Below are 18375 nucleotides of genomic sequence, written 5' to 3' on the forward strand. Positions count from 1 at the left end.
TATAAATTAATGGAAGTTGAATTTCATAATTTTATTACAAACAATATAATAGAGTACTTATAGAGTTTAAATATTTATGGTGCCTTACAGTAGCGATAAGTTGTAAATAGAGGACGGCCTGCGCCCGCGCGGCCGCCGTCCGGGCTCGTTGTGATGAATGGTTGTGTGCTAAATCTCTCGTGACCGTGAGTTTGATGAAGTCGAAATCGAGATTAATATTTAATATGTATAATTAGGATACAGTATCTACATCACTACCTTCTCGACGCGCATGGTCTACGATTTGAACGCATGCAAGTGTTGCAGTGTTTGTGTGGACTGTGGGGTGAACCGTCGTGCGCCGGAGCCGTTACCATATTGTAGTCGTCCGAGCGCGCCACTGTATACCCTCATTTGTGCTCATTTTATGAGAGAGAGAGAGAATGACAGAGTGAGACAGAGATATTACGCCACCTTCTAAAGTCTCAACCCTTTCGTTACATCTTGGAACAGCTTGGTTGGTTGGTTCCGTGAAATAAAATTCATATTATAAATTTTATTTCACGGAACCCCGTAGGCCAAGGAGTCGTTATAGCTAGGTACCTACTCACATACAAACATATGGTAGGTAATTACTTTTTAATAGTCTTTCGAGCCTTTTTTTTCTTAAATTTGTAGCTGTATTATTAGTTATAACTTACTATTATAACTTGCTTTCTTCAGAGCATAGTCACACAGAAGTAATTGTTTAATTTCTTTTTTTTTACTAATGAGTGGCGTATTTATCTCGTCTAGAGTTACGTACAAATTTTGTTTATCTGTAGTGTATCGATGTAGCGTCGCTAGTTTTAAGATTACGAAGATTTGAGGTTGAACAATCGGAGACGAGACTGAAGTGAATCGCGCCGCGCTTGTCCACCGTCACGTTGTTGACACTGTAGATGTAAGGAAGACCCACTACGAACCAATAGTTTCATAGATTAGCATGATAAAAAAACTGTTGCTTAATATCAATAATAATTTAACTTTACCTAAACTTTACACTCCACAGCATACAATATATTAAGCTAAACTTTGTGGAACCCAAGTGGCGCCCTCTATATAACGTATGTATTATTATTACTATTAACATGAATACTTCTTGTGTAATATTTGTTCATTAAAAATACTTACATAATATTATATTTTATACCTGTTGTACGAAGTGTCAATTTACAGGTAACCATATTTAAAGTCCTGTTAATACGTAAAGTCTGTGCGCGGCACGACTCTCTCCGAACTTGCCGACATGAGTCTGATATATTATGTAGCGAGTACTAGGATAAGAAATAAACAACTTGGCAATACATTTAACGTTTTATTTCATACATAAATAAATTGGAATGTGGGGAAGCATCTCGGGCGCACTCCACTGCGATCCGACTGACGCAAAACGCACACGGCACATCTAAAACTTTCAAAACAATTCCTTTGTGAATGTCATTTTAAGTTAAGTCATCGACAACCTCGAATAATAAAAACTAAGGAAAAGTAACTCCGTCAAAAAAAGTGCTCCACAATAATTGTCAAAAAAGTGTACCTTAGGTACACATTTCAATACATTTGCAATATTTAGGTGACATTCAGCGGTACCAGGCTGACATTATATGACAGATCAAAAGAAACCAAATTTAAAATGGTAATAGTATGGGAGTTACGATTTCTTAGTTTTTATTATTCGTAGTATTCGTCGACAACGCTATGAAACATCTTTTTATTGTTATTTATAAACCATCATCGCGAACTCCCCTCAATGTGAGGAGGGTATAATGATTTAAGTTTACGTTTTGCGTCAACAATAAAGGACCGTACGTGCAGCCGGGCGCCTCCGTACCATCGATTAATGCACAAAAATATTAATAGCAAATCTTACGATACCGTACCTTAATTAAAGTAATTACAATCCATATTAACATTACGATATATTATAAACGCAGTACAATCGATGCATCGACTGGTATGTAAACGGCAACAATATACTATACAAAACTTTTGGGTCCCTCCGGTGGCCTCGTCCCGACCTCCACGCAGTAATAGGGGTTCTACACTATTTTTAGGAAATATATTTATTTTACAGATGTACATATTTTGTTACACCTAAATATATATTATATAAAAAAATAAATACACTCTTATTTAAATTAAATAAAACTACTTACATTGTTTTGGAGATCGTGACGTCACTCTGTGATGGCTGTAGTTCACTTTTTCTAGATGAAATAAAAAATATTGTAAAGTTTATGAGTCAAAATATCTCATTTTCGGTAATTCTATAATACAACCTCTCAAATTAATAATAATTTGTATTATATTTCGTTTACCATGTACACCCCTATTCTCGGTAGAACTTATTCGTGTTGAATTACCAATTACCATCAATAAAGAGTTATAAGCCACAGCCAGGAGTATTTTCTAAATTATATCAGCTCTATTACTTTTGGCTTCTCTTTTTGAGTGAAACGTGTATATTATTATAAACATGAAGAATGTCATTAAAAGTATTCGAGATCATCTTAATTAAATACTAGCGGTATCAGAATTTATAATTCTGAAATATAATGATAGCACGTGGAGGTCGGCGGCGGGGGCCGGCCGCGGGGGTCGGCCGCGGGGGCCGGCCGCGATAAACATCCGAGGAGCTCACAGCAGAGAGTTAACATTCAATGATTTCGTTGGGCTATCACACGGCGAGCGGCGGCGGCGAAACTTCATCCAGTAAAAATAATAATAAATGTAGTATTAAAATTGTAATACATTTCCATAGTAAAATTCATCTGTAAAACGTCCGCCGCCGCCTAATATATTAGTATCTAGCGCACGACAACAGATCTACGAAGAGAAAGAGAGAGACAGATCGTCTACGGAGAGAGACGGAGCTATCTAGAGGTAGTTAGACACACACGCTACGGAACGTTTCCTACTCAAAATTTGGCCACACGTCGTCGACCCGCGCGCGAGTCGCGAGTCCTCGCTAATACTGCTCCGTTCGCTGCAATATTTACTATAAAACTGGGTAAAACGCGAGTACAATATAAATACGTCAAAAATCAGAGCGGCGCTAGCGCCGCCGGCGGAGGGGCGGGGAACTAGCGGGCGGCGTGGTTCGAACACACTTACTACTCGCTACTTGTTTCATAAATGCTGAGCTAAAGCGGTCGGCCTGCGTCGGGAGATCGTCTATATTCGATGACATAAGGCTTCCGAGGACGAAACTGTGTATACCACGTCGTAAGTCTCGAATAAACATTCATCCGTCCTTACCGAGTCTAGAGATATAATTAAATAAGATAAAAGCTGTATCAAAGCTCCGACGCGGCCGCCGAGAACACACGCGGTGAGGCAGTGATCGGTCACACTCGAAACGCGACACACGTTCGTCACAAGCGTCACACCGTCACACAGTTCGTCATACGTGAGAAGCGATGTGTGCATACCGCCATCTGGTGATATCTAGCTACTGAGTCTCACATGCGTCTCGCTCCTAACGCTACGCAACATCAACGATATAAAATACAAAATTACAACAACATTCATACATTTTTCAAATATTAAAAACTTTATAAAAGGCATGCGTTACTTGTAGAAAATTGTAGTTAATTCGATAACGAGAAACGACATCGTAACGACGAAGAGTAGCCGAGACCCGGCGACTACAAATGAATTTAAGTGATGATTTTGAACCTTATGATACTTCTTGTGATATAACGACGATAAAAGTTGAAAAAGTTCATGAAGGTGAATTTCTCCAAATCGAGTCGGAAATATTTTTAAACGCACAATCAAACAGTCAGCGCAGACTGAACGCAGCTAAGAGTATTTCTTTAACGCACTCGAAAACAATCTTTATAATTATGAAACTAAAGTGCATAAATGCTTGAACCTTACAAAATATGCTCGCGCGTCTCGAAGATACGCGGGAATCCCTTATCGCACTTTAATGTAATAATTTTAAAGTTTATCTTCGAGTGCGTTAATAAAATACTCTCCGCTGCGCTCCGTTCTGTCTGCGCTGACCCTTAGTGGTGGCGCCACTAGCGATTGTTTATATCGATGTTAAAAAGATGGCGCCACTAGCGATACTAAAAAGCTAGCCATTATTCATTTCACAATTTCGATGGCTAATTCATCGCCGAGTGACATGCCCCTTGCTATGCTTTATGTAAAATCACATACTTTTTTCGAACTTTGCTGCCAAAATTTATACAACGTCTCGACGGTCACTGGTGGCGCCACCGTCGTTTTACAATTAAAGCCCTAACGCAATTGTACGTAGATGAAAAAGTTGCCTAGCGCCTCAAGACAAATCTTCTGCCCAGCCTGCCTAACATACGCCAACGAGATATCTCACTCTATATGTTTTCTCGATGTTTGATGGTTTGTCTCTTCATCTCTATTGACCCTAGCATGACAAACATTTTTTCTCGCGTAGATCTATCATCGAAATAACACATTTTTATAGAGTTTTGTCGAGATAATGTCGAGATTTTGACATTCTGAGACGAGTAGTATTTAATTATCTCGAGAGTGAGATATCTCGTTGGCGTATACTAGGCAGGCAGGAGACCGACTTAGCGTATGATACAATCTTCGCACATTTATGCTGCTCTCTATGCACTTTGGTGGCAGCAATGTTCTGGTGGTAACGAGAGTTTACAGTCTGTCGGGCGACGGCGCGAAGAGTCGCGGCAGGCAGGGCAGGCGCGGGCACAGGCGGGGCGCGGGCGCGAGCGCGGGCGCGGGGGCGGGGCGCTAGTCGCGCGCGATGGGCGTGCTGCAGGCGGGCGCGGCGGGCGCGGGCGCGGGCTCGGCGCACAGCGTCGTGAACACCGCGCTCGACGACACCTCGCGCACGCACCGCTGCTGCTCCGCTGAAACGTTACAGTTAGTTTTACGTTACAATAATATTATAGTTACACTCTGATGGTTTGGTGTTTTATTATTATATTCGTCTACCATATTACAAGTAGGCGCTGGCAAGGAACGACAATACAAAGAGCCGTGCTTATTACACGTAACACGGTGTATGGTAAAACTAAATGATGTGTGTATACTTTAGGATGTGTATGTGTCTCTTGTAAGTAATAAGTATAGATGTTACCGTGAAAGTAGCAAGTTGCTACTTTCACGGTAAACACGGTAAACACGGTAAACGGTAAGCACGGTAACTAGCAAGACTGAAAGAGCAATTTGTTGTGATTTGTATGGGCAAGCGTCCCAGCGTCATCAGTTTGCCCATACAAACCATAAAAAATTGCTCTTTCAGCGCTGCTACTCTTACAGTAAACTCTATACAAGAAACACATATACATCCCTAAGTATTATCACTTAGTTTTGTTACACCCTGTATAGGTACAGGAGCAGTCGCCCAATCCATACTAATATTATAAATGCGAAAGTATCTCTGTCTGTCTGTCTGTCTCGCTTTCACGCCAAAACTACTGAACCGATTGCAATGAAATTTTGTACACAGTTATTCTAGAGTCTGAGAAAGGACATAGGCTACATTTTGATGTGGGAAAATATCTTATTTCCATGAAAATATCGATGAAAATTAATTCGCATTGCGGGTGGCCAGCGCTCATCCCGGGGGTCCTGGGTTCGAGTCCCGCAGGCGGAACAAAAAGTTTTCAATGTTCCTGGGTCTTGGATGTGTATTAAAATAAAATTTCAAAAATCTTAAATTTATTTTATGTATAATATTATAAAAAATCCAGAAATATATCGATGCAATGAACATTTTAGTTCTAATACGATTCAACAGATGGCGATTTATTTTTTACTTCATTGTAACATAGAACTAATCATACTTATTAGTTACTAGCGGCCCGCCCCGGCTTCGCACGGGTGGACATTGATTTTTAAATATATTTTTTTTCAATCTTTATTTCTTAGTCAATCTTTATGTTAAGCTGAACATAAAAATGGTTTACACTATTTAGCCTGTAACTACTATTATAATAGCTAATTATAATAGCAATCAAAAATAATAGTCATTCAAAACGTAATGAAAGCAATATAATATTATCCCATCAATGAAGCGGCACCCGGCTGTCGCATAACTATTATATTATAAATCTATTGTGTCTGCGATTCCCATGATCGAGGTAATAATAATTAATATTTACGTGGACTCTCCGGGCGAGCACACCCGCGCGGCGCGCCTTGAAGACGCCCAATTCGCAACGTGCAGCAGAAATCGTAATATTTTAATTTCGCCATAACATTAAAACCAAACGTCCAATTTTAATCATTCAAAGACCAAATATTATCTACATTAACTGTACTAAGTAATGAAATAATTTATTTTGATAAGAATTTATGCCATGAGTAAAATAAAGGCATTTAAATGTAGTCCAAAAACATTTCAAGTTTTTTTAATAAAAAATGGTTATTGTGCCTCACTCAACATAGATAGGTATAGTGTGTCGCGGACTTTTTTGTAGATATTTAAAAGATCTACAATTACTTAGAACATTTTATGGTTCTATCTTTTATAGTTTAGGCAGCGTACGCGAAAAAAGTAACATTTCTGGTTGATTTTTTACACCTTGCGTCCGAAAATCCCAAATATGTTACGGAACCCTATTTTTTTCCAAAATAAAATTTAGCCTATGTTCAGCAGAATTAATGTAGGATTCCAATGGTAAAAGAATCTTTCAAATCGGTCCAGTAGTTTCGGAGCCTATTCAAGACAAACAGACAATCAAATATTTCCTCTTTATAATAGTAGTGTAGACTAGCTGTTGCCCGCGACTTCGTCCGCGTGGACTTCAGTTTATAAAGTGCGATGTCAACAAAATTGGTGTCAAAAGCTTTTATAAAAAAAACCCTGGTACCCCTAAAATCAATACAGCTGTGCAGTGTGCACACAATAAGTATTTCATTTTTTTATATTAAACTTTATATTTTATGCCAAATTTTAAAGCTTATTTAGCCCCCCAATTACACAACTTTACCCATAAACTATTTATCATTGATAGGTTTAAGGTTACGTCACTGCACAGATAAAGTACTGAGTTATTTAATACCGTAGAAAAGATATAACAATCTAAAAAAATCGAAACTTAAATGTAAAATGACCTCTTATAGAAAGACTTTTGAGCAAGCGTCAGCGCGATGTAAAAGACGCACGGCGCCATCTTTTATGAATTTTTGGAACTAACTTAATTTGAACAAATTTACGCATTTTCACCCCCTGACAACCCTTTTTCCAGTAAAAAAGTAGCCTATGTCCTTTCTCAGGCTTTAGAATATCTGTATACAAAATTTCATTACAATCGGTTGTGTAGTTTTGGCGTTTGGCGTGAAAGCGAGTCTGACAGACAGACAGACAGACAGAGATACTTTCGCATTTATAATATTAGTATAGATTATGTGCACACTGCACAGCTGTTTTTGGGTATATTGATTAATAAAGGGCCGCGCTACACCGGAATGGCAGCGGCGAGGCGAGCACTTTCAGCGCTGCCATTCCGGTGTAGCGCGGCCCTAAGAGGGGTACCACTTACCAGGGTTTTAAAAAGTTTTTAAATTTGACACAAATTTTGTTGACACCGCGCGCTATAAACTAAAGTCCACGCGGACGAAGTCGCGGGCAACAGCTAGTACTCAATATAATAAACAAGCACACGAAGTATTCGCGTATCGTGTAGACTGCAGTACGTGATGCGGGCGAACCGACATTTTTACCGCTAAATTAGTAGTTAAAATATTAATAGTTTGGCCGGCGCAGGCGGCGCGGGCGGCGCGGCGGGTGTAATTCTGTCGATGGCAAGGCGTTATAACATTCTCTAGTTAATCGGCGTATTTCCAGCGGGCCGCGTGTGGCGTGGGCGGTGAGCCCCGCTCTGTGGACCGCCCGCGCCAGTTCGGACGGGCCTTACAACGGCCTTCTTAACGCGTAGAGCCTTGATAGAGACAGGGTCATTTGCTACAAGTATGCCAGACATCATTATCGTACTCCTAGTAACACGACTGACGTCCACGCATTTCGGGTACTCTTTTTTATTAAACATTTTGGACAATGGAGTAAATTCAATCAAAACACACACAAACACACACACACACACACACACACACACACACACACACACAACACGCCACTCACCGACGAGGTTGTGCAGGTTTTCTATGACGACCTCGCTGTTGTAGGTGGCGTCCACCGCGCGCTGCAGGAACACCGTCCACGCGTTCAGCTCCGACTCCTGAAACAAAAACAATACAATATGATAGCATATAATCTGTAGCCCGACTAAAGTCTTAGCCAGTGTCTTTCACCCTGTGGGTCGCGCTGGGGGGTCGCGAAGCTTCTGTCGAGGGGTCGTCAGAGTTTAAGATTTAAACATACATTTCATAAAAAGAACAAAGATTGAAAATATATCAATATATTTTTTTACCTACATACATGATAAAGAATCGAAGGGTGGGGCCCGGGGGTGAGGGGTCGCGAAATATTTCACGATTCAAATAGAAAATTCACCAACAGAGAAATCTCCATTAGAGCTGCCATATTTTGCCCCATGCGTGGAAGCCAACCACCCAAACCACAACTTGGGAATAAGGTGACCCCTTCATGAGTCGCCCTATGCTTTTTGTTACATAGCTGAAAGTCAAAACATTGTTATATTATTTTATTTGATTTGAAAATAATTTTCTATCGTTTTAAAAGATGGCCCCGAGCGAGTTTCTTTGCGCCGGTTGTTCTCGCAGGGCTAGTTTTAGAACCGGTGGTATAGGCACCATAGTTTCGACGTCCAAAAGTATACTGGATACCGGTTTTTAACAAAACATTAATATATTTTTATGGTTTATATTATAATATCAAGATGGTTACAAGTGGGGTTATAGCGAGCAACCGTTACGACAGGCTGGGGCCACTCGACTCTACATCATATTGTATCAGTGTGTTATGTAATCATTTATTTCGGCCACCGTCTGAACTCTGAAGATCACTGCCATGCCCTTGGCTTTTGGCAATTAACATGCCGAAAGATTTGTTCGGTCAACTTTTGGCATCTTGTAAAATATGTGCTAATGTACCTAGTTGAGATATGCGACCTGCACAACAATATAATATTTTGTGCCTCAGATGTTTCTGTAAGTCAGGTTTAAAGAGAGCTCAAAAAGACTCGCAAAGGACTACGCGCGCTCATTGTAAGAAACACCGTTGAGTTTCCGAGAGTTAGTTTGTGGTAATTATCGCACTTACGCCAGCCAACATAATTGGCATGTCGTGAGTCGTGACCCAAACGAGAACATGACTTGTGATCGACTGACCTTCATGACGAGGAAGGACGGAGTGATCAAAATCGAAATAGCCTAATTACCTGCAGATGTATCACTCGTTCTATAACATATCGCTGCACATACAGTTGTTATGTAGCACTTTTAACTTACACCAGTTCCTACATAATCCTCTTAGGATTATAAAACTTTCGGACCTACTGAATACGATAAGCCTATCTCATTGTATGAGCTAGCTAGCTAGCTAATCAAATATAAACTACTAATTAAGACACGAAATCAATGCAAACAGCTACCATATACCAGAACGGTGGTTCTTAACCGGTGCTCCGCGGACCACCGGTAGTCCCTGGAGGCATTCCAAGTGGTCCGCGAAGCCATCCTAATAATATGTTAGTAAAGAATATGCACTATGCAGTCACAAAAATCACATTTAATTAAAATTTGTAACTTTTATATTTTTGCCAAATAAAAAAAATGAGTGCTAATATGAGTAATTATAAAGTTGTGTTTGTTTTCTTTATGAAACAACCCTTAGTTTACGTAAACCAACTGGGTGTTGCCGGTTAGACAAACATTTGGTATAATGGTCCCTCATGATTAAAAGGTTAAGAACCACTGTACTAGTAGGACATAAACCTTAGCAAATCGAACCGCAGAAGCCTCACGAGCGCGCGGCTCGGGTTTCGCTTCCTGCCGATTGAGGGTAATCCTACGTCCTCATTCGTGTGCGCCTGCCGCCTGCTCACCTGCTAGTGCTACATACTACTAGTTACTACATGGCCTTTACGCGTCAGCCGATTAAAGCCTACATATTATGTACTGAGTACTGACATTATAACACGAAGGTAGCGATTATTGCAAGACCAAAATTTGACTACGGATGGTTACATGAGCTTGAAAACCAACTGGAAGATACGTTGATATCGTTTCTAATCGATATTACTTTTGGATAAGTCGTATAAGTAAATAAATCTTCATCATGATATGATCTCATCCTGCATTAAATCAAACAAAATTTACAAGATTTCAGCAAGAGAGAGTAGAAAAGTTTTCAAAGGTAATATGAGGTAAAGTTAAAATTTGACTACGGATGGTTACATGAGCTTGAAAACCAACTGGAAGATACGTTGATATCGTTTCTAATCGATATTACTTTTGGATAAGTCGTATAAGTAAATAAATCTTCATCATGATATGATCTCATCCTGCATTAAATCAAACAAAATTTACAAGATTTCAGCAAGAGAGAGTAGAAAAGTTTTCAAAGGTAATATGAGGTAAAGTTAAAATTTGACTACGGATGGTTACATGAGCTTGAAAACCAACTGGAAGATACGTTGATATCGTTTCTAATCGATATTACTTTTGGATAAGTCGTATAAGTAAATAAATCTTCATCATGATATGATCTCATCCTGCATTAAATCAAACAAAATTTACAAGATTTCAGCAAGAGAGAGTAGAAAAGTTTTCAAAGGTAATATGAGGTAAAGTTAGACTAGTCAAGATGATTCATTTCGATTCAGTTTGATTCCACGAAGTGTGCATAATGCATATTAGTTGCATCATGCATGTATTAAGTTAAGTTACGCAGAAGCGTGCGTGTCCCGAGCCCCGATGTCGCGGTGTCGAATATCGCTAACAATTAGGAGCAGGCGCGTCGATTACCAGTACCATGTGGATATACTCGTATTGTATCCAGTACATGTTTCACTTGTCTAATTCCGGGTACGCCTTTCAAGTGGACTAAAAATGATTTGTGATGACGTCTGCAACATATTACGATTATGGGATAGATATGGGCGAGTAGAGCACCGAGCAGATTTGATTAGTTGTGTGATTGAACAGGTCATAAATGTGGGTGAAGCGGGGTCAGAGGCAGTAGGCAGTAGGCCGTAGGCCGTAGGCGTAACGTGTCCCGATGTCAGAATTACTAACGGGAAACGCTAGGTAATAGAGGCCACGTAATATTGTTTCCTGGATCCTGAGACCGAGTACCAACACGAATCTAAAAGTTTTCGTCCTTCATGTTGACGAACACTTTAGAATCTTTAAAAGCTGCTTTAAATTTCCCCAAACCTTGAGCGATATCCTCTGACCGTATATTTATCGTAGCACAATCATATTCTCCGCAAACGTCTACCGAGCATCCTCTTGTCTTCGAATTCAGTCCAGCCTGCTGCTTCAGACACATGCACCATAGAGCAGACTCCGCCGTGACCCTTGTCTCCGAGGGCCGTTATCAGCGGCGCGGGCGGTATAAATAGCCGTGACGGTCAGGGCCGGCGTATTTCGGCCGGGCTGATGTCATGCGCGTGCGCAGCCGGGAACATCTCGCCGTGACATTGCCGGACCTCGCGCCGGAAAAACGAGACCGATAAAAATGACGCACGTCAGGGCGGCTGCCGAACACGCGACATGTCGTAAATGGTGGATATTGTTAGAACATGAGAGCGTAGTAGAGGACTATGTACTGTTAAAATGAAAATAATTGCTCTTGTTGATGTCAATAATTACCTACTCTAAGTGTTAAAAAAGTCTTCCAATAGCATAGTAATCCCAAAAATATACAGCTAGGTCAAGGTGATCATGACATAACTCAACTGAGAAAGCTCTTTACAGCAATTTTAAATGAATGTTCATGAAAGAAGAAAATGTTTCAGGAGTTGAGGACAGAATATAGTCCTATAGTTTGTTATTGTCTCCAACCGCCAACGGGACATCTGTCACTTGTCCGCGTCATAGTCATCGTGCTCCGCTATTAAGAGGAGTCCACACCGCCCTCTTTTCCATACAAAAGTTGTCCCCTGTTTCCTCCCTGGATAATGCTAGTAGAGTTATAATTTTTTTCCTGAATATCTACGGCAACTAATACAATGTCCCTATGTTTTCTTTTTTTCATAATTTAATTATTAAATAAGATATGAACGTTTAGAAACCCAAAAAAATGGCCAGATTTTCCGTTGTACTTCAAACATCCAGAAAACAGATTTGGCTAGATTATACAAAAAAAAAATAAAACACAAGAACACAGCTCAAGCCTTTCTATAATTTTTAATGAAAAAAGTATTTAAATTCAAATTAAGTTTTGGACAACGAATCGTTGATTTTCTGCAGTTGTCTCTATCGCGGTCTGCAGTATAGGCTTGAGGTAAGGGAGACAGCTTTAGATATTACACGTACTTTTTTTTCATTTCTCTAACCCCTGGTGTATCCTCTTAATATCTCATCACAGCTAGGGAATGCATTCTTGATCTTGCAAGATCAAGATTCCACCAAGATCTTGAGTGATTTTCCAAGATTCAATCTTGAAAGCCATCAATCCTGAATTTCGAAATCCTGTTCGCGATCTTGACAAAATAGTCCAAGATTGTAACAATATTTCGAGATTTTCAGACTGTTCATACCTGCGCTGCAAAGCGCGAACCACAAATTTAAGGGTATATAATATAGTAGACAGATAAGTGCAGATGACGGACTATCCGTGACGCACTTTTTAGTCCGTGGAAATAAAACCTATGCAATTGCCAAATTATATGCAGTAACGCCACAGAATATATATTAGTTGGTAACGCACACGTCTGCGCTGCACGTCGTGTGCGTTACTTACTGCATATAGGTTCTATTTCCTCGGACTAAAAAGTGCGTCACGAATAGTCTGTCGTCTGCGCTGCGCCGATTTTTATGTTTCAAAAAACTTGGATTTTTAAAAACTGAGTTTGTTATTTTTTATATAATATATTACTTAATATTAAAATATTGGTTACTATCAATTTGCAGCAAAAAAACGCATTTTTTTCAATTATTTTGCTCAATCTTGAAAATCCCGAAAATCTTGATTCGCGACCAAGATCTCGACCCGAATCTCAACAAGATCTCGAACTGACCAATCTCGGTTCAGAAAAAAGACGCCAAGATCTCGAGTAGTCAATCTCGGTCCAAGATTGCATTCCCTAGTCACAGCCCACCGCGCCGGCCACCCCGCAGCTCGCAGTCCGCACCCGGAGCTCGACTACAATCGTTATATTTTATTGTCATTGTTGTTCTGCTTTGAAAAAGGCATAACATATAAATATGCAAATAGGTCCTGAGAGAATACGGATGATGACAACGATTAGACAATTTTGTTATTAAAATAAAGAAATAACGGCAAAAAATTAGTGATTCCAAAATTTCAGCTTGATAGCTTTTGTATTTTTTAGGGTTTCGTACCCAAAGGGTAAAAACGGGACCCTATTACTGAGACTTCGTTATCTATCTGTCCGTCTCTCTGTCTCCAGGCTGTATCTCAAAAACCGCTATAACTAGACATCTGTCACAGATTGTGTATTTCTGTTGCCGCTATAATAACAAATAGTTATAATCGGCCAATGGCGAGTCGGTCTCGCGCACGAAGGGTTCCGTACCGGTATAGAGCGAAATTGTAGACAAAAAAATGTGTTTTTTGTACGGGAGCTCCCCTTAAATATTTACTTTATTTTAATTTTATTATTAATTACTAATGTACTATAATGCCTAGCTATTACTATTATTGATTACGAGCAAAAAAGGACAAAAAAATCACGTTTCTTGTATAGGAGCCCCCATTAAATATTAACTTTATTTTATTTTCAGTATTTGTTGTTATAGCGGCAAGTGGCAACAGATATATACATTCATCTGTGAAAATTTCAGAAGTCTAGCTTTAGCGGTTCTTGAGTTACAGCCTGGAGACAGACAGACAGACAACGAAGTCTTAGTAATAGGGACCCGTTTTTACCCTTTTGGTACGGTTGTACCAAAAGGGTAAAAACAAAATAAAAGTAAAAATTAAGGGGGGCTGCCATACAACAAATGTGATTTTTTTGGCTTTTTTTTGCTCTATATCAGTAATGGTAACATGTGGGCACTTGAATTTTTCACAAAATCCTGAATTATATGTGTACTTTAATAATTAATGACAAAATAAAAATTTAATAAATATTTAAGGGGGGCTTCCATACAAAAAACACATTTTCCCTACTTTCGCGGTACGGAACCCTTCGTGCGCGAGTCCGACTCGCACACCTTATATTATACATAGTAATTTCTTAATATATGTATATAGTCGTTTTTTTTCAATTCAATTTGTTAGTATATCATTCGATAACTTATGTAATTTAAAGCAACTTTTGTTATGAAAACACTTTCATAAACGCAATAATTAATATAGCTATCGAACAAAAATCTCCCGCGATGCCTACAAGCAACTCTAAGGTGACGTCATACTCGAGTAGCATTTTGTATGGAGCATTTCGGGCAGGTCTATTTTATCAATGAGATGTTTGAATAGTCATATCTTGGTGAATTTTTAAGCTATTAACTGTTCTTCTTTCACCGATGTTTCTATTTTTAAGGGTACTTATTTCAATTATAAATAAGAAAAAAAAATTGTCATCATGCCTATAAAGTAGTTGATTTGGGTAGAGCTCAGAGTAAAACGCATGGAAACAGACTTGATAAATGGCCAGGCACTGGCTAGCTTGTTCCTAGATCTAGATCTAGGCTAATATTTGTTTACTGCGCTTCTATTATAGCTAAGTCTGTGACGGGCTTAATCCCGCGTTTATCTGCGCCCCGTTACGTCACCGCACGCCGCACGCCGCACGCCGCACGGGGGCGGGCGGTGCGAGATGATACGGGTGTGCCCACTACGCCCGCGGGGAACACTCTTGGGCTACCGCGGGGAACTTAACTAGCATAATAAGCGAACCATAGAAACGGCTCAAATGGAGCACAATTCGTTTTTCAGTTTATTTTATGATATGATAGTCACTTATTGCCTATTGTTTTTTTTTTTCAAAATCTGTCATTTAGTGGTGGGCCATAAGCAAACCGACGCTGGAAAGTGATACTAGCGACCGCTACAGTGCCGATTTAAACCAGTACTAATCTTTCGTAGACTTATCCATAATATTAGTATGGAGTATGCCATACTAATATTATAAATGCGAAAGTATCTCTGTCTGCCTGTCTGTCACGCCAAAACTACTGAACCGATTGCAATGAAATTTTGTACACAGTTATTCTAGAGTCTGAGAAAGGACATAGGCTACATTTTGATGTGGGAAAATATCTTATTTCCATGAAAATATCGATGAAAATTAATTCGCATTGGGCGTGGCCAGCGCTCATCCCGGGGGTCCTGGGTTCGAGTCCCGCAGGCGGAACAAAAAGTTTTCAATGTTCCTGGTTCTTGGATGTGTATTAAAATAATATTTCAAAAATCTTAAATATATTTTATGTATAATATTATAAAAAATCCAGAAATATATCGATGCAATGAAGATTTAGTTCTAATACGATTCAACAGATGGCGTTTTATTTTTTACTTCATTGTAACATAGAACTAATCATACTTATTAGTTATTATGTTTTTGTTTATAGTTTTTAATACGTTAGAATATTATGTTTAATAATATTATCACTTGGTATAATAATAATCAATCTATCTTATCTTATAGAACTCCTACTGCATTTCTTCAATATATGACTGTGACAAGTTGACAACAGAAGGCGCTCTAAAATAAAGGAGTTCGAGTGTACCGTGTTGGCCTATATTCCATCCAGAAAATATATCAATGCAATCAACATTTTAATTCTAATATATGAAAACAGATGGCGTTTTATTTTTTACTTCATTATTATAACAGAACTAATCATACCTACTTTATTATATATTATTGTTTTTATTCATAACTAGCTGTTGCCCGCGACTTCGTCCGCGTGGACTTTAGTTTATAGCGCGCGGTGTCAACAAAATTTGTGTCAAATTAAAAAACTTTTTAAAACCCTGGTAAGTGGTACCCCTCTTAGGGCCGCGCTACACCGGAATGGCAGCGCTGAAAGTGCCCGCCTCGCCGCTGCCATTCCGGTGTAGCGCGGCCCTTAATTAATCAAAATACCCAAAAACAGCTGTTTAGTGTGCACATAATCTATACTAATATTATAAATGCGAAAGTATCTTTGTCAGTCTGTCTGTCAGTCTCGCTTTCACGCCAAACGCCAAAACTACAGAACCGATTGTAATGAAATTTTGTATACAGATAAGTCTTAAGCCTGAGAAAGGACATAGGCTACTTTTTTACTGGAAAAAAGGGTTGTAAGGGGGTGAAAATGCGTAAATTTGTTCAAATTCAGTTAGTTCCAACAATTCATAATAGATGGCGCCGTGCGTCTTCTACATCGCGCTGACAAAAGTCTTTGCTCAAAAGTCTTTCTATAGGACGTGGTATCATCTTATATTTAAGTTTCGATTTTTTTCGATTGTTATATCTATTCGACGGTATTAAATAACTCAGTACTTTATCTGTGCAGTGACGTTACCTTAAACCTATTAATGATAAATAGTTTATGGGTAAAGTTGTGTAATTGGGGGGCTAAATAAGCTTTAAAATTTGTCATAAAATATAAAGTTTAATATAAAAAAATGAAATACTTATTGTGTGCACACTGCATAGCTGTATTGATTTAAGGGGCACCAGGGTTTTCTTATAAAAGCTTTTGACACCAATTTTGTTGACATCGAGCGCTATAAACTGAAGTCCACGCGGACGAAGTCGCGGGCAACAGCTAGTAAATAAATATGTCCAAATGTCACACAAATCGCTGTTTACGTGGGCGCTCGGGAGCCGGTAGAAAATAGGTCAGTGGCGGGGCAAGGTTAAGGAACAGCGAACCGCGAGTCACGGCCGGACCGCAGCCTCCACACCATGAACGGACCACCTAGGAAAACCATCACATGGCGACTATCTACCTGGGCGTATGCTGTATGGGACAGTCGTCGGTACACGAAGGGTCTCCTAAAAATAGAGACTAATCAACTACAAGTACCAGGCCCATAGTTCGACACACAATAGGCTTAGTAGGGTTGCGTGCTCCGTACTGACAGCGTAGTACAAAGTGACCGCTTACACGGCGCGGCACCGCTGAACTTTCGCTTATACGACATATTATTACGTATGTATACTCCACCTGACATTACATGTAAATATTAAAGGCTATCGATTATGGAGAGCAGTTTTTGTTCGATATGAGAGGTTATTTGGGCCACCCAGGGCGGGGGTGTGTGGAGTGTGCGGGGTGCGGGGGACGGGCCTCCTCGTGCCAGATGTAACGGGGTCGCCACCTCACCCCCGCCCGCACTATACACCTACACCTACGTAACGTAAACACTACCGTTACTAGTCCAGTGAAAGTTAATTGAACTCCACGATATTTACAAATCAAAACAACTTTTTCATTTGTTTTTAATTTTATCATTTTAAAACATTTCCTGCATCCATTATGCATAATTAATTCTGCATCGGAACGCGAGAATACCACATAAGCGAGAGTTTTGGGGAACCCATTTATTAATGAGATAATATTTTTAAGTTTATAATAAATTATTACTAATTAATTAGTTAGGAAGAAACTTTTTCCCCAACCTAATATTTTCCTATCATCATTGCCATCCTCCACGAACAAAGACACGGACATGAGCCATCAAATAGAAATCTTCAACAATACGGAGTTCTCAAAGGTTCAGCCTACGCTGGAGGCAAAATGTGAGCAAAAAATCAGGCACACGAGTGATTGACCTGTGACACCGATGAGCGCACGCCGCGAGGTCGGCGAAGCTAACCCGCGCCATTTAGCCCATTAGCGCGACCTGAGACCGAGCGAGCTAAATTCGCAAGCTTAAGCAGTTGGTAATTGCTGGCAACTGGCAAGCAATGTTGTTTGGCAAGCAGTTGGCTAGCAAGGAAATTATCTGGGTGTGCGCAGCTTAACAAGCAAGCTCTTTGTTCTCCTGGCGCCTTGCCTTATTAAGGGATTACATAGTATTAGTGAGGATCTGCTTAAGTCGGAGCAGACGGAGGCGTGATCCCTGCTTGTCAAAGCTTAGCGTCCTCTCGCTAATACAATTACAACTTTCCCCCATTTGTCTTAGCAAGTATGATGACGGGTGTCGGTCGTGTGACGTGTCGCGTGTTCGGTGTTATACAAGACACGCGCCAGCGGTCCCGCTCGGCTGCCCGACTCACTGCATCACTTACACACACGATAAACACGAGTTCTATCCACTTTAGCTGACAACAAGTAAAGACT

At 39.8% G+C, this 18375-nt stretch overlaps 1 protein-coding gene across 1 annotated transcript in view; it reads right to left on the reverse strand.

Annotated features, from left to right (window-relative positions):
- Nucleotides 1-4767: 4767 nt before the first annotated feature.
- The window catches only part of LOC121739471, a 31504-nt gene continuing 17896 nt past the window's right edge, over nucleotides 4768-18375 (reverse strand). The window contains exons 3-4 of the mRNA XM_042131955.1: nucleotides 8126-8222; nucleotides 4768-4886 (exon numbers count right to left, since the gene is read on the reverse strand). Coding sequence (XP_041987889.1) covers nucleotides 4768-4886; nucleotides 8126-8222 — 216 coding nt within the window. The remainder of the gene's footprint in view (nucleotides 4887-8125; nucleotides 8223-18375) is intronic.

The sequence above is a fragment of the Aricia agestis genome, chromosome Z (genome assembly GCF_905147365.1).
Source record: "Aricia agestis chromosome Z, ilAriAges1.1, whole genome shotgun sequence".
In the NCBI taxonomy this organism is placed as follows: Eukaryota; Metazoa; Arthropoda; class Insecta; order Lepidoptera; family Lycaenidae; genus Aricia; species Aricia agestis.